Below are 18188 nucleotides of genomic sequence, written 5' to 3'. Positions count from 1 at the left end.
TGTTCATCCACCTTGGTGGATCACCTCCTCCTTAGCTTTTGGAAATGTGCATCTGTGATATTTTGCATGTAAATTTCAATTTTTCTAGTATTGCTGCATGCTGAGTCTGACTTCTTGAGGTAACTTTCTAGTTCAGTATTTTGCCTTCATATATGTTGTCATGTGTTTTTTCATGTGTGATCAAGGTTCAGTATCCTGCTAGCGTGTAGCATTTGCAGCCCTTTTTGTTTTGTTTTTTTCACGAGGTAATGTATTGGTGTTTTAGAGCCTGGTGTAATTACAGTTCTGCCTTTCCACGCATAAGGTTGTAGCTCGGCCTGTCCTTGGAATTAGTGCTGTTATGGTTTGGTAAGGTTATGAGTGTTTTGTGCACAAGTTTGTGTATAGTGTTTTGCAGTGGAGAGATTGTGTATCCGCACCTCTGACCCCCCCCCCCCCCCTCGGCATTATGAGAATTGGAACCACTAATTGTAGTGGACTTGAACTGAATAATTTCTGGGGGGGGGGGGAGGGAGGGGTTCATGATAGCATTGTGCTTATTTCAATCAGTTTTTCTGTACAAATTTTGCTTCATTTGTCTTTATTTGAAATTTCATAAATAAAAAATGTTCTAAAAATTTAATAATCAATGGGGTGGAGCTGGGGCGGGGCTAGGATGGGGCCCCACCAAATTAGTCTGCACAAGGCCCCCCGCACTTGCTAAGACCGGCCCTGACCATAGTCTTACCAAAGTGGTTTCATTGCTTTAGCAAAATGACCATGTACTACAGGAGTGATTTGTTCTATTAGACTTACAAGTAAGGTCCCTGTAACAAAGAGATTTAAGAAGAACAGATACATAGTAACATAGTAGATGACAGCAGAAAAAGACCTGCATGGTCCATCCAGTCTGCCCAACAAGATAAACTCATATGTGCTACTTTTTGTGTATACCCTACCTTGATTTGTACCTGTCCTCTTCAGGGCACAGACCGTATAAGCCTGCCCAGCATTATCCCCGCCTCCCAACCACCAGTCCTGCCTCCCACCACCGGCTCTGGCACAGACCGTATAAGTCTGCCCAGCACTATCCCCGCCTCCCAACCACCAGCCCCGCCTCCCCCCACCGGCTCTGTCACCCAATCTTGGCTAAGCTCCTGAGGATCCATTCCTTCTGAACAGGATTCCTTTATGTTTATCCCACACGTTTGAATTCAGTTACCTTTTTCATTTCCACCACCTCCCGCGGGAGGGCATTCCAAGCATCCACTACTCTCTCCGTGAAGAAATACTTCCTGACATTTTTCTTGAGTCTGCCCCCCTTCAATCTCATTTCATGTCCTCTCATTCTACCGCCTTCCCCTCTCCGGAAAAGGTTCGTTTACGGAGTAATACCTTTCAAATATTTGAACGTCTTTATCATATCACTCCTGTTTCTCCTTTCCTCCAGGGCATACATGTTCAGGTCAACAAGTCTCTCCTCATACGTCTTGTAACGCAAATCCCGTACCATTCTCGTAAATAAAAGTTTTAAGTCTTGTCTGATCTGCTCAGTTTATTTCCTGTTGGTATCATAGGTTCCGCTTGGTCTCTGACTTTATAGAATTCCACAGTAGAACCTCCTTTTTTTAAACATAAGTATCACTTTTTATATTGATTATTGTTCAGAATCAAATGGAACTTTTGTTCATAATTTGGAATGCTTAACGCAGGTTTAGAATTGATATAACCCCCCACCTCAGGAGAACAGATTGGTTATCTTAACAAGATTCAGCAAAACACTTTTGTCCTTTCTGCATAATTAGTTTGAGTTGCTTAAAAAGAAGTAGAGGAAGATAAGATTTTAAATTAACATTGTTACATTGTTTAAGTTAGGTTGTTATCAAAAGGACCTTAAGATTTAGCATTGAATGTGGGCTGGTAAATAAAATCCTGCTCTTCTTGCCAATTTCATTATGAAAGGAGGGGAGCAAATGCAGAGACACTGTGCTAAAAAAAAAAAAGAAATACGTATCTTCAAGTATCCGAGACATTATGTAAATCCAGATATGATGAAAATTTTTTTTTGTTCACAGTTGTTCAAAAAAGCCTTATACTGAACAGAAGCAAAATCACAAGAACTACCACAAGGTATAATTTAGCATCTGTATGAATATCCATGGAAAATAACAGCCCAAGGCTGGAGTTCCGCAAGCTGAAGAACCAGGAGTGTTTTTCCAGGACCCAGCAAAAGTCAAATTATTCAAAATATAGGGAAAACACTAAAAAACAAATGCTTTAGATTTTGTAGGAGAGCAGTGGTCCCCAAAATAATGTTCTTTGCCAAAATGAGGATGATGAATTGGAATCTGAAAACTTAGATTTTTAATTTCTTTGAAAATTAAGGGTGCTTGGAGTAGAGAAGTAGCCTAGTGGTTAGTGCAGCAGCCTGAAAACCAGGAGAATGGGGTTTGATTCCCAATTCAGCTCCTTGTGACTCTGGGTAAGTCACTTAACCCTCCATTGCCCCAGGTACAAAATAAGTAATTGCATATAATATGTAAACCGCTTTGATTGTAACCACTACTACTACTACTACTTAACATTTCTAGAGCGCTACTAGGGTTAAGCAGCGCTGTACAGTTTAACAAAGGAGGACAGTCCCTGCTCGAAGGAGCTTACAATCTAAAGGACGAAATGTCAAGTTGGGGCAGTCAAGATTTCCTGAATAGAGGTGTAGTGGTTAGGTGCCGAAGGCGACATTGAAGAGGTGGGCTTTGAGCAAGGATTTGAAGATGGGCAGGGAGGGGGCCTGGTGTATGGGCTCAGGGAGTTTATTCCAAGCATGGGGTGAAGCGAGGCAGAAAGGGCGGAGCCTGGAGTTGGTGGTGGTGGAGAAGGGTACTGAGAGGAGGGATTTGTCTTGAGAGCGGAGGTTACGGGTAGGAACGTAAGGGGAGATGTGGGTGGAGAGGTAAGGAGGGGCTGCAGATCGAGTGCATTTGTAGGTTAGTCGGAGAAGCTTGAACTGTATGCGGTACCTGATCGGAAGCCAGTGAAGTGACTTGAGGAGAGGGGTGATATGAGTATATTGGTCCAGGCGGAAGATAAGACGTGCAAATGCAAATTTTATTTGGAGCACTCTATTTCCCATAGAAACTATTGTGCAAGATCATAAGTGTATCACTTAAAATTTCAGTACAAAAAAAAAAAAAGAATATAAAGTAGTATACCCTTCCCTCAGACTGTCTTACAATCCCTGGTGGTCTTGTCAGGGCAGGAGTGATGCCCCAGTCACGGCAGCCATTTTGAGAGCAGAGCCGGAATGAGCAGGAGTAACTGGGGACCACTCCTGCCCTAACTTATACCCCCTTGACCATCAGGGGGGGGGGGGGGAGAAGGACAACTCCTGTTCAGGAGGAAGGGAGAAGTAGACAAGTGGGACAAAGCACAAATTTTCATCTTCCACTGAAAACACATGGTTATTTTCAGCAAAAATGAAAACATGGCCAAAAATTAAAGTACCGCACGTACTTGGCACTACTAACTCTCTCTTTAAGAGCCCTTCAACTGTAACTACTCCCCTAACAAGGCTCATATATGGTTTTAACCTCCACCTTAACCATATATCATATAGAAATCATTCATATGTTTTTTTAAAAAGTTTTTTATCGCCTCAGCAGTGCACATGACCAACTTCACTCTTTTATTGGACATTCAACAGCACCCAAATCCTCACTGGCGATAATATTTTATTAAACTGTTTCTTCATTTACTTATTTAACTGTTCATTTTACTTTTTAATCTCTAAGTTACTTATAAGCAAAACTTAACTTGCACTGAACGGTCAGACCAGGGGTTCAACAATGCCCGACATGCATGTTTCGCCCTAAAAGGCTGTGTCAAGGGCTCCCCCTTAGCCGTTCTTAGTACCAGCCTTGCAATGTTTTCTTTCTGGATTTCCTCCTGCTTAGCAGAAAACATTGCGAGGCTGGTACTAAGAACGGCTAAGGGGGAGCCCTTGACACAGCCTTTTAGGGCGAAACATGCATGTCGGGCATTGTTGAACCCCTGGTCTGACCGTTCAGTGCAAGTTAAGTATTGCTTGTAAGTAACTTAGAGATTAAAAAGTAAAATGAACAGTTAAATAAGTAAATGAAGAAACAGTTTAATAAAATATTATCGCCAGTGAGGATTTGGGTGCTGTTGAATGTCCAATAAAAGAGTGAAGTTGGTCATGTGCACTGCTGAGGCGATAAAAAACATAAAAAACATATGAATGATTTTTATATGATATATGGTTAAGGTGGAGGTTAAAACCATATATGAGCCTTGTTAGGGGAGTAGTTACAAAAATTAAAGTAACCTTTTGGCGGAAACTAGGCAGAAAAAGGATTTTGAGCCAGTTTTGATCCATAACCAAATCTGAAATTCGTTTGGCCTTTAGTATAAATATTGCCCTTTAGTGTATAACTTACGGTATTCTATTAATCACATGGGTAAATGTGGGCCCTGGCCTGCTCTGCCCATGTGTATGTTCTCTTGCAGTTGCATGCTATATGGCAGGGGTTTTCAACCCAGTCCTTGGGATACACCTAGTCAGTCGTGGTTTTCAGAATATCACCATTAAATTCAATGGGGACATCCTGAAAACCATGACTGGCTGGGTGTGCCCCGAGGACTGGGTTGAAAACCCCTGCTATATAGGGTGCATGTTTAGTTTGCTTAGTGCCCAACTGGTAGTTACGTGTGTGAATGTAACATTTACACCTTTAAGTGCTAGTATTATATCAGGTTGATAGTGAAAATGTTTTAACCAACCAGAAATGGTTCCTGGCTGGTTAAATCGCCTGTTCAGGACTAATTACTAATTTTCAGTGGCACTTAACTGTTTAATACCACTGAAACCTGGCTATTTGGGGGCATTCTGGAGATGAAGTCAGCACTTAGCCAGTTAAGTGCCAATATTCAGCACTTAACTGATCAGGGCAACCACATGAATAGGACCACATAAAGGTCAGTTTTATTTTTATGTGTGACCTATAACTGGTTAAGTTCTGTATATCCTATTTAACCGGCTTTGCATTAGCAGATCTGCAAACTTGGAAATTCAATGCCAGGCCGTACAATCTTAACGTGCTAATAGCACTTATATTTAGGCACTAAAGTTATAGAAGGAGGGTAATGGACAGTCCATACTCATTACAACTTACTGTCTTATCAAGATAAACGCAGGAATAAAATGAAAGCCTGTGAATTTAAGACAGCAAAGTCATGACTGCAAAGATCCTAATTAGTTGGTTACAGATGAGATCAGAAATAATAATCATAGTTTTGATTTCTACAGAATGTGCTTGCTAGCGATGAAGTGAGCCCTCCTACAACTATTTTTTTTTTTTTTTTTGCTGGGGAGGAGGGAGTATACAGTGAGTGAGCTTTCTTGGAAGGTGCATGCCCTGTGCTGCCCTCTTCCTCCCTCTACCCCTTTCCCCCTCACCCTACTTAGATGTGGTCACCTCTCTCCTTTTCCTGTTAATAAATATTATGTTTATAGAGGTACTAGATTTCATGCAGTACTGTACAGACACACAGAGCTTCTGCTGTTGACTTCTAGTTCCTCCCAGCCCTCCTTTTCTTCTGCAGCAAAGCTTCATGTAGATTTTCAAAATACTCTCTTACATTGCTTTCTAGGAGTGTAAAAGCCCCCTTTAATTGTAGTTTGCCTCTGCTACTACTACTCATTTCTTCCTGAGCCCTTACGCCAAGTTCCCTCCCTGCCCGTCTTCAAGTCTTTGCTTAAAGCCCACCTCTTCTTCAATGCTGCGTTTGGCACCTAACCCTTACCGTTCAGTGAATCCAGACTGCACCTATTGGACCGACCGTTCACTTGTCTATTAGATTGTAAGCTCTTTGAGCAGGGACTGTCTCTCATTGTTAAATTGTACAGCGCTGCGTAAACCTAGTAGCGCTCTAGAAATGGTAAGTAGTAGTAGTAGTATAGAACTACTAGATGTACGCAGCACTGTACACATTATATGCAGGTACTTTCTCTGTTCCTAGAGGGCTCACAATCCAAGTTTTTGTACCTGGGGCAATGGAGGGTTAAGTGACTTGCCCCAGGTCACAAGGAACTACAGTGGGAATTGAACCCAGGTTGCCAGGATCAAAGCCTGCTGCACTAACCATTAGGTCATGCCTCCAACCAAATCTTATTTGTCTTCCAAAGAATAGAAGCTAGAAGCAGGAAGAAAAAAGGAAAGTGTCCAACAATTTTCAATACTTATGGCCCTGTTTACTAAGCTGCGCTTTTAGGTGCGCACACTTTTTAACGCACGCTAAAAAGTGTGCAAGGCTCAGTAAACTGAGCCCTTAATTTGTAAATGAAACAGTTTATTTCTATGTGAAATGACAATGTAAGAGTTAAATTCTTAAGAGATTCTTCAAAAATTATCCTCCAAGCTGCTGCTGTAGAAAACAGCTTTGCTCAGATGTGTGTCCATGAATCTCTGTATTTGTGGTGTGCAGCAGGTATAAATTTCAGATTTGTTTTAAAGCAATGGGAGGAAATGCTTCTCCCTGTTGCTCAGGATGGAGCAAACTTGTTGACCCTTCTTTATCCATTGCCACTATGATGCGAAGGTAAAGAGGCAGTCCAGCAGCAGTCTGGCTGGCAGACTTCCTTCTGGTGATTTTATACAGAAGAAATGAAGGGTGACATTTATACATTCAGAATTTCATTAGATTCTCAGTGGGTGATAGAACTGTTGTTAGACTGGGATTTACTTTATAGATTACATGGCCCTTTTCTTGCTGTGCCAGTAAATCTAGGTGAAAGTGTGTCATATGACCTTCAAAGGTTTGCATAAGAAAGCTTGGACGCCTCTGAAAGCAGTTATATGTAAAAGTTTAATCTTTACTGCAGAGAGAGACACTGGAGCTAGTTTATCAGAGCAGATTGGTAGGGGATTTTCTCAACCTTTGATCCTCCCCCAGTTGAGGTTACAGCCTACATTGTTATATTCCAGTTGGCTCTGATCCTGACTAGTTAGACTGCAAAATCTCCCTATTGTTTCTCTTGATATCCAGTCTTGTAGGGAGCAGTCGTTTGTTTCTCGCTTGTATAAAGATGGCAAGGTTTGCCTGATCTGAACAGGCTTCATGTGAAATTAAGAAATTAAATGGAAGTGCAGTGACACTGTTTATTTTATTTTTCAGATATCAACCCCTTTCTTCAGAGGATTGCCAAAACCGACAGCAGTGCTTGAAGGGATTGGCTTGGTGTCTGTAACTTGGAAGCACAAAGATTTCTGGCAGGATCCAATGATATATTCCTAAGCATCATTTGACAGGCAGGATTAGCAAAGTGGAAAAATTGTTTTACAGGGTACAGAAATTTTAGGACAGACCTGGACTGCCTAATTTACACTGCAAAGAAGTTGGGGTTCAGGGCTGGAAAGAATGGCAAGACTCTCACAATTTTTGTCGTAGCCAGAACTCTTCAACTGAGGGGCCTTTGACTGCATCCTGCCATAATGACGTTCACAACGGTGGATTATATAATATTTGTGCTGCTCCTGGTCCTTTCCTCAGGGATTGGGCTGTTCTATGCATTTAGCGGTGGGAAGCAGCGTACCACGCAGGAGTTCCTGCTGGCGGATCGCAGCATGACTTTCCTGCCTGTGGCACTTTCCCTGCTGGCCACCTTTCAGTCAGCAGTGGCTATCCTTGGGGTTCCCTCTGAGATCTACAAGTTTGGTACTGAGTACTGGTTCTTGGGCTGCTCCTATATATTGGGCCTTATCATCCCAGCACATATCTTCATTCCAATGTTCTACCGTCTGAGGCTGACCAGCACCTATGAGGTAAGCTGTGGAACTGTCGGACCCCCTTTTTGATTCAGAGCTCATAAAATGAGGGGTCATCTAACTTGCATCTCAAAGTGCTTAGAATGCTGTGCTCATAATTCAGAAAGGGGTACACTTATGATTTTATAGAATACAGTTTTGAAAAAAAAAAACTAGAAACTTTGAAAAGCTGCTACTTGAGCAGTGTTGGCGGAACATTTGGCTGTGAAAGGTATTACAGTGCTAAGTACTAACTGAGGGGTCACTGGACAAATTTTTATTTTTGCTGCACTTGTATCCCACATTTTCCCACCTATTCCAGGCTCAATGTGGCAAATGTAACCAATCGCTGATTTTTAATTTCCCTTTCATTGTTCTCTGAAAGGTATTGGATAGGCTTGTTTAGGAAATCTCTCTTCACTTTACAGACTGACTCAGATGATGACTGGCCCCTTGCTAGTGCTTGTTGGCATAATATCTTGGCATTAACAGTTACACAGTCAAGCTCTTGTGAAAACATTTGTTCTCTGTGTTTATCAGATCCCACGTGCATGGTGCCATGTTGGGATTAACTCTAAAGCATGAGATTTTCTATATCCTTTCCCTTAATATGACCACTTCATAAATTGTAAGATCTAGGAGCTAGCTTAAACACGTAGGAGCCAGTGGCTGACACTCATACTACATCTGAAGAGTGAGGGGAGGAGGGGTTTTTGATCTTCCAACATTCGGTTCCTTCTCTGCCTTTATGCCTTTATGGTCTGATTAACTAAGGTATTTTCCCATTCTGTGACTATAGGGTGGGGGAGCTTAGTAGATCAAGCCCTTAATGTTCCTTCACATCACCTATATATATTTTTTCCACCTGACTACTAGGCGGATCACAATAAAACATCCATAAAAGCTTTACACATACACAACAGTAAAATTCAACATAAAAGAAAAAATAAACTGAGAAGCTGTCCCACACTATACCTGTACTGTCATTATGCCAGAGGATATGCTAACAGAAACAAATAGGTCTTCAACAGCCTCTAAAATGGGGTAACATTTATGACCAGACATAAGTACCCTAGCAAACTATTCCACAAATGTGATCCCACAATAGAAAATGCAGCTGCCCTCTTCTTTGCATAATGCACTATTGTTGTGAAGCAGGTCCCCACCCGTGTCTTCCCTTTTTAACCCCTTTCTCCCACCAGTTTCCCCCTCTCTCTCAACCTCTAACCAGCTATTATCCCTACTGCTATCCAGCCAACCCCCATTCCCCTCGTTACTCTATCTACTCTCCTCCCCACAAGATGCCAGAGGAGTCATATACTACTGCATCAGCTCTGAAAAATGTGGGCGTAAAAACACTTTACGTTGCTGTAGTTTACTGTCACCACCTTGGAATAGCCATTCTTGTGGATCCAGAATGTGTGGTTCTCAAGGAGTTTCAGCTGGATGGGGTGGTCTCGGTTCTGGGATTCAGATACTATACAACACAAACTGAGAGCCAAGCAGCCCAGATCAGAAGAGAATGGAGGGAGAAGGTTTGGGAAATGATCCAGGGATAGAGAGGAATAGTCTGGGCCAAAACCCTTCCAAAAAAATTATAGAAGCAGATAACTGCAAATTGTTCAGTACAGAACTGCAGCCCCCCTCCCCTCCCCCAGCATGATCCTTGCTGGATACAGTGATCTCTTGTCAGAAAACTTGTATAAAGAACATGGCTCATCCACTGGGAGCTTTCTAGACAACATCCTGGGAAACACTGCAGAAAATTAAGTTGTAATCATATGTGATATCCCTATACCAACCAATAGAAAGCTTAATGATAGGAAAATAAAACGCAAGAGTAAAAAAATCAAAGAATAACTTTAACAGAGATATCAGTAGAAGAGTGATTATTCTTTCTGAAGTATATTGAGATGATGATGTACCAGAAGAAAAATCAGAGAGTAAGTTAATGATAAAAGATCATAGTTCTTCTAGCTGATCATAAAGAGCATCCAAGCAGAGCTACAGATCGCAGATCCCCTGTGTGGAACCTAATACACATGCACATTGGGTTCATCCAGTAGGTAGTACTATTACAATATGATGGAGTCATGGTCTCCCCCCAATCCTCCACGCTGGCTGGCATGGGGATCAGAAACCAGAGCCAGGAATTGGACTTTAGTCTTTAGTACTGCAGCTGAGGCACCCAGGAGGCCTGTGTAGACTTGTTTCAGTGAGCAGATTCTTCAACCATAAGCACATTTTGTATATTCCTAACCAGAAAAAAATGTGACAGGAGAAACCTAGTGGTTAGAGCACTGGGCAGACAGCCAGGCAAGCCCAGTTCAAATTCTGTTGCTGCTGCTCCTTCTTTCGACCTTGGGCAACTCACTTAACCCTCCATTGCCTCAGATTGTGGGTCCTTTAGGGACAGGGAAATAACCTAATGTACCTGTATGTAACTCACCTTGGCTATTGCTGAAAAAAATGAGCCAAATCCAGATAAAAGTAAATAAATAAAATAAATCACCAGACTCTTTATCAGTAGCCACCCCAACAGTGCCCATATTTGGGCACGGATCTGAGATCCACATGTAGACTAGTTAATGAGGCACTAATTTGGACATGCACGGATCTGCCTGTGTGCTATTCTATAACACTGCATGCCCAAAGTGTTTTGTGCGCAACCCAAAAAGGGACGGGGCCATAGGAGGGACATGGCCAGGTCAGGGGCATTCCAAAAATTTTGGCGCAGTGTTATAGAATACTGGGGTTATGCACCCAACTTGTGAGCCAGGATTTACACCAGGTTTCAGCAGATGTAAGTCCTTGCATCCAAAGTCTGGCCATGTATGTGCTGGCAGCAGTTTAATGGTGTGGGCAGCTGGGCTCAGTGTACTGCTCACAGGGCCAGCTCTGCTACCTCAATCACACCCCAGCCTGCAGTTTGCCTAAATCCCTCCAATGGGTGCACAAAGGAAATAGAAAAATGTTTCAGCTATTTATTTCTGTTAATTCCATTAGTCTTTATTTTTCATTTGTTAACAGAGCAAGAACTACACTGATCAAAAGTGTGTTAGTATGAAGCTTTTTGGGGGCAACTTTATAACTAGGAGCATATTTGAAAAGTCCAAAAATGTGCTTATTTTAAGCCTATGTTCTAAAGGCAGCATATGTGGCTATGTGCCTATAAACTTGCAGAGCCAGCTCCAGTAGCATGTAAATTCACATGCAAAAAATTTACACCTCCTCCAAGTATGGTGTAAATTTGTATGTACATTCTGTGCACGTATCTGCATATTTTATAAAATAAGTGCACACATTTCAACTATACCTCAGGAATACCTACACACTAAGGGCCTTATTCTATAAAGGTTATGCTCCTAAATTTACTTCCTAAATGCTTCTAAATTACAAGCATAATCTATTTTGGAGCATAGATTAGGTTTATAATTTAGGAGCATAAATTTTAGGAGCATAAACTTTATAGAATAAGGCCTTATCTCTGTGAAAAGTGTACACATAGAAGCGCCCTTCTCTACAAATAGAGAGACTTTTCATATGCCTCTGGTCTAGTAGTAGAATTTAATTCTAAATTTGTTATTCACTTTTTCCAAATTTGAGCTTAAGGCGAGCTACAAGCTAGAGAAACAATCTGTTTTAGCTGAGGCAGTGGAGGGTAAAGTGACTTGCCCAAGGTCACAAGGAGCTGCAGTGGCATTTGGGCTTCCCAGGTTCACTCTCCCCCACAGTGAATACGCATTTGCTGTAGAAGAGCTTCTCGGTGTGGCTTGGTGTTCATGCTAGAAGGTAACTGGAGAACAGGTTCCATATTTAATCCTAGAAAAAGTAATTATGAAAAGCCATTCATGGATTAAAACATGATTAGCAATGTAAAATGCTATATAAAAATTGCACTATCCCCTTCTTTTCCCTCACTCTTCCTCCCAATCTGTATAATGAAGAGTGCATATGCTGTATGGTAGAGGGTACCCAAGGGCTTTATAAAACACTAGGATAAAAGGCCCATTTCTGAAACCAATGAAACGGGCGCTAGCAAGGTATTGCCTTTCTGCAATAAATGTTTTGAAAGGGATTGTTAGGCTAAATGTGTTCTCAACTTCCCTCCCTCCCTCCGAGTTGCAGGGCCGTTCCCTCCCTCCGTCCCTCCGAGTTGCAGGGCCGTCTCCCCCCTCCCTCTCTGCGTCCGAGTTCCAGGGTCCTCCCCGCCTCCCTCCAAGTTCCAGGAGCTGGTGATAGTGCTTACTTTTTTCATGCCCGTTGTCATAGGTCCGTGATGCGTCTGACGTTACGTTTTGTGGCGTAGCAACGGGTGAAACGTTCAAATATTTGAAAGGTATTAATCCGCAAACGAATCTTTTCCGGAGATGGGAAGGTGGTAGAATGAGAGGACATGAAATGAGATTGAAGGGGGGCAGACTCAGGAAAGATGTCAGGAAGTATTTTTTCACGGAGAGGGTGGTGGACGCTTGGAATGCCCTCCCGCGGGAGGTGGTGGAGATGAAAACGGTAACTGAGTTCAAACATGCGTGGGATATGCATAGAGGAATCCTGTGCAGAAGGAATGGATCCTCAGAAGCTTAGCTGAAATTGGGTGGCGGAGCAGGTGGGGGGAAGAGGGGGTGGTGGTTGGGAGGCGAGGATAGGGGAGGGCAGACTTGTAAGGTCTGTACCAGAGCCGGTGATGGGAGGCGGGACTGGTGGTTGGGAGGCGGGAAATACTGCTGGGCAGACTTATATGGTCTGTGCCCTGAAAAGGACAGGTACAAATTCAAGGTAAGGTATACACATATGAGTTTGTCTTGGGCAGACTGGATGGACCATGCAGGTCTTTTTCTGCCGTCATCTACTATGTTACTATGATGAGTGTCAGTGCTCCGCCCTCGACGTCATCACTTTGTGACGTGAGAGCGGGGCAGACACTCATGGGCAAACAGCGATCTACACAACTACAGCTTCCGTTTTCAGGCTTCCGGCTTCATTAGAACGTTGGAGGTGCGTTTTATATAGAGAGATAAGTGTTGCCATGGACAGACCGAAGGTCCATCAAGCCCAATATCCTGTTTCCAATCAAGGTTACAAGTACCTGGCAAAATCCCAAAACAATAAAATAGATTTTATGCTGCTTATCCTAAAATTAAGCAGTGGATTTTCCCTAGGTACATCTTAATAATAGCTTATGGACTTTTCTTTTAGGAAGTTATCCAAACCTTTTTAAGCCCCGCTAAGCTAACTGCTTTACCACATTCTCTGGTAACAAATTCCACAGTTTAATTACACGTTGAGTGAAGAAATATTTTCTCCAATTTGTTTTAAATGTACTACATAATAGCTTCATTGCTTGCCCCCTAATCCTAATATTTTGGGAAAGAGTAAACAAGTGATTCACGTCCACCTATTCCATTCCACTCATTATTTTATAGACCTCTATCGTATCTCCCCTCAGCCATCTGTTCTCCAAGCTGAAGAACCCTAGCCAAGCCTTTCGTCATAGGGAAGTCGTCCCATCCCCTTTATCTTTTTTGTCGCCCTTCTCCATACCTTTTCTAATTCCACTGTATCTCATTTGAGATGTAATGACCAGAATTGCACATAGCATTCGAGGTGCAGTCGCACCATGGAGCGATACAAAGTCATTATAACACTCTCATTTTTGCTTTCCATTCCTTTCCTAATAATACCTAACATTTTATTTGCCTTCGTAGCCACCGCTGCACATTGAGCAGAGGGTTTCAACGTATCATCAGTGATTACACCTAGATCCTTTTCCTGATTGGTGACTCCTAATGTGGAACCTTGTATCATATAGCTATAGTTTGGGTTCCTCTTTCTCACATACATCACTTTGAACTTGCTCACATTAAATGTCATCTGCTATTTGGATGCCCAGTCTCGTAAGGTCCTCTTGCAATTTTTCCATAGTCCTCTTCTGATTTAACAACTTTGAATAACTTTGTGTCATCAGCAAATTTAATTACCTCAGTAGTTATTCCCATATCTATATCATACATATGTTAAAAAGCAGCGGTCCCAGCACAGACTCCTGTGAAACCCCACTATCTACCCTTCATTGAGAATTCTGACCATTTAACTCTACTCTTTGTTTTCTATCTTTTAACCAGTTTTTAATCCACAATAGGACACTACCTCCTATCCCATGACTCTAATTTCCTCAGTAGTCTTTCATGAGGTACTTTGTCAAATGCGTTTTGAAAATCCAGATACACATGTTGAAAACTTACCTCAGGAGTAAATTGTAGCACCTAAGGAGGTAGTTTTATGCTTGGATTAATTGTAGGAGTAAAAGATGCTGGGCAATATTCATATAATGATGTTCCAGTCTTCTTTGGGATTTACCTATGAAAAGAAATAGAAACATTCAAATAAAAAATTATGGTGCAATTCCACAGCAAATGGAGGGAGTGAACAGGGAGTGAAGCCAGATTTAACTAATCCCAAATTGAATGCTGAAGTATTTAAGCTGGCAACCAAATACCTTGTTTGTGAAAACTGTAAGATTTGAGCAATTTTCTGAAAACCATTTACAGCGAGCAGAGTACAATACATGGGGCTAGTCACTTGGAATGTAATAGTCACATATATTTTTCCTGAGCAGGCGTTGGTGAATGTTCAAAATGAAAGCAAGCACATACACTTGCTGTTAATCCAGAAGATTTGTCCATGCTTATCTAAGTATATATAACCATGTAAATGCAAGCCTCTACCGGAGGCATAGCCAGACCTCGATTTAGGAGGGACTTTTTGCATACGAATCTGGGCTTCCTCCACCTTTGTCATCTTGTCTTCCCACTCCTCAGTGCAGTGTCGGTAGGTTGCTAAATCTGCAGTGATACGATTGAGATTACTTTGAAGTTGTTCTAACTTTGAGTCTATGGGGCCCAGCCGATTGTCCAAGACATGCTCCATTGCTCCAATTACTTCCGTTGTTACTTCTGCTACCGACACGGAGCTGACAGTAGAGTTGGCAGGCTAGCAGGCACCACCATCTTGTCCCCCTGTAATTTCTGTTTGTCTTTCTCTTTCCGGAGATTTTTAGTCGCCATTAGTTGTTAATCGCCAATTCCTTGAATCTTGCCCCTCAGAGACTCATATAGAGCAGGAACAGCCTAAAATCTGAGGTTTGCTATGTAAAAATTAGAGGTTTTATGGAGAGGTGGCAGGAGCAGAAAAACTAGCTGCTGCTCCTGAGCATAGTGTCACGGGACCCCCCCCCCCCCCCAATATTACGTTTATTGGTACTTATATTGGTAGGTGCTCTAACTTTTACTCTTTCCACCTCAATGGAAGTGGGAAAGAATGATGCATAACCAGTTGAAAATCAACATTGAAAAGTTGGAATGGGGGGAAAAACTAGTGAAGATAGACAGAGTTAACAAATGGGCCATATTGGAGTGGGGTTTCAGAGAAATAAGCTCTTCTAAAAAAAATGGCTCTATGCATTTCTATGGGAGAAGCAATTTCAACTTCTGCAGCATAGAAACTTAGATATATAGTGAAACATTGCAGTTAGGGACTTGGCCCCCCCGCCCTGCAAAACTACCCCATATCTCCAATACCTCCACTATCCATGAACAAAACCATTCCCTCCTCTCTCTCCTCTAAGACAGACACAGAGAGCCAACACAGCTATACACACATGCACGCATGTGCAGAGATGTTGGAAAAAATCCATGAGCAATGCTTTGCATGCTTTCCCTCTTCTTTTTAAATGTTTAGGAGTTGGTGGCATTTACATGTGTTAAATAGTTTTTACACATGCAAATGGGCATATACGTGTATGCTGTAATTTTAGAAAGCCTCTACTACACATGTATATCTGCAGCACATATACATTTCTATGGGGGGAGGGATTAGTGTGGATGGACTAGTAAAATATATGTGCTCTTTCAATTTTTCAAGGGCAATACATGTGTGTGTCAAAAAATGACCCTTCTCAGCATTTACACGTCCTCTGAATCATGTGTGTGAGCTAACTGCTCATTTCAGACTGGGGGTTTAGAGGACTGAGTGAATGGGCATTGTGCTTATCCCTTCTAGCTTGCAAAAACAAAAAAGGAAATCCTCAAACATCCAAACTTTGATGTTTAAAATTCAATTCTTTCATTGGCTTCTCTTGTCTGTGTAGTTTTACAAGATATCAGTTGTAAAATTGGCATTTAACAGATGTAAATACCACTGCTTACATATGGAACACCCCTTGAGCACTGCTGCTCTATTTTCTGCGTTTGTTTTTGGCTGTTTATGCCTTCAAATACACACATAACTGCTATACGTCCTACAAAAGGCTCCACATTCGGGGACCCTTTTGTAAAATACCTCAGAAATTGTGACCGTCCCAAGGGTATGTCATCTAGCAGTCTAACATGATGTTTGGCGTGGTGTACGGTTAATTTGGATACAATGAATGAAAGAATGATACAACTGATAAAGACCGTGTCCTGCATTAATGGATTTAGGAATTTGGATTTAGCTCATGTCTTTCTCAGAAGTTCAAGGCAAGCTACATTCAGGTTACAAAAAATATTTCCTTTTGCCTGGAGCCTATATTCTAAGGTCCCTGTTTATTAAGGTGCACTACCGTTTTTAGCACACGCTAAACGCTGGAGACACCCATTTATTCCTACGGGTGTCTTTAGCATTAGCGAGCGCTAAGTTTTAGCGCATGCTAAAAACGCTATCACACTTATAGCACGGCTTAGTAAACGGGGCTCTTAAATTTGTACCTGAGGCAATGGAGGGTTTGATTTGCCTGAGATCACAAGGAGTAGCAGTGAGATTTTGATTTAGGCTTCTGTGGTTCTCTGCCACTGTTTTACTTACTTGTACAACATTTGATGACACACCTTATCAGATTATCTCAAGGCCAGTTACAGTTGAGTCACTATTAACTCAATATCAAACACAAATGTTTCCACCCCCTATTTACCAACATATTGTATTCCCCACATCATAAAATATAAACCAAATGAAAGAAGGATCTTACATAAGTATTGCCACACTGAGAAAGACCAAAGGTCCAATGAGCCCAGCATCCTGTTTCCAACAGTGGCCAATCAAGATCACAAAAAAGTTCAATACATTTTATGCTGCTTATCCCAAAAATAAACAGTGGATTTTTTATTCCAAATGTTGATTCCTGATCAGAAACGGAATTTTATAAAAATCATGCTTTCAGATTCTTTTTTAAACTTGTCGTATCATTATATTTGCCATAGTTTAAAAAGGAAGATTATTCCACAATTTAGGGCCCAATATCTTGAATGACTGCATACAAGTAGACTGCAATTTAAATACGAAGAGCTTTCCAATTGGCAACCAGTACAACTCTGCTAAAATGAAGTAATATACTTCCTTATTCCTCAAGAAACGAGCAGCAGTGGTTTGCACTGTCTTTTTAGCTGGTATTTTGGAAGCTTTGCAATAATCTGTTCTGGAAATGACAAGGGCATGCATCAAGACAGCTGAGCCCTTTTGATCTAATAATGATTGTAATCTATGAAGTAACCATAGGCTAACAAAAGATGTGTGACTAAAGTGATCTGTTCTTTAATGCTGAAATCTCTATATAACTAAACACCCAATTCGTTTTTCTTTTACCTAATATCTTTCAGTTAAAGAAGTGCCATCATCAATACATGACACCAAAGTCAGAATCTTCTGTTGCCTATAAAACATATGTTAGGTTGTATCCAAGTTTAGTTTCTGCTCATTATTCTTGAACCTCTGAGAAAATCCCTGCAGACATTTCTCCAAAGACTTCAAGACAATATCCTGATCCCTCCTGACTTCCAATCAAAATTGGTGCAACAAAACAAAAACCTCACTAGGGGTTTAGAGTAAATAACAAATGCTAAACTACTACCACCAAAAAAGATAGACTCGGAAGTTAGGGCTTGTGTGAGCCTATATAAATAAATGTGCAAAAGAACTTATTCAGTAAAGGAACCACCCTGTATATTAGGGAACTATATGCATGAAACCATTGCATAGTAACATAGTAGATGATGGCAGATAAAGACCTGTACGGTCCATCCAGTCTGCCCAACAAGATAAACTCATGTGTGCTACTTTATATGTATAACTGACCTTGATTTATCCTTGCCATTTTCAGGCCATAGACCATAGAAGTCTGCTGTCACATCGGTGGCCGTGACCACCCTCAGCCTTACCTTCTTTCTGGGGGTCAGCAGCTCTGCTGGCTACTGTCTGTGTTTAGTTCCTAGTCTGGTCTCCCTCGTGTATCCCAGACCCAGGGTGGGTCCTCTGGATCTTCAGTTCCTGCCTTATCCTGCAAGTCCTGCCGGCCGCCTGCACTTCCGGAGCTCAACTCCGGAGGAACGGTGGCTAGGTGCAGGTAGCTGT

At 41.7% G+C, this 18188-nt stretch overlaps 1 protein-coding gene across 1 annotated transcript in view; it reads left to right on the top strand.

Moving 5' to 3' along the window:
- The first annotated feature begins 7392 nt into the window (after window positions 1-7392).
- SLC5A6 (solute carrier family 5 member 6) overlaps window positions 7393-18188 on the top strand; it is a 138081-nt gene continuing 127285 nt past the window's right edge. Inside the window, exon 1 of the mRNA XM_030198646.1 lies at window positions 7393-7820. Within this exon, the coding sequence (XP_030054506.1) occupies window positions 7491-7820 (330 nt within the window). The 5' untranslated portion in view covers window positions 7393-7490. The remainder of the gene's footprint in view (window positions 7821-18188) is intronic.

This window comes from Microcaecilia unicolor, chromosome 3 (assembly GCF_901765095.1).
Source record: "Microcaecilia unicolor chromosome 3, aMicUni1.1, whole genome shotgun sequence".
In the NCBI taxonomy this organism is placed as follows: Eukaryota; Metazoa; Chordata; class Amphibia; order Gymnophiona; family Siphonopidae; genus Microcaecilia; species Microcaecilia unicolor.
This window is presented reverse-complemented; position numbering and strand designations above follow the sequence as displayed.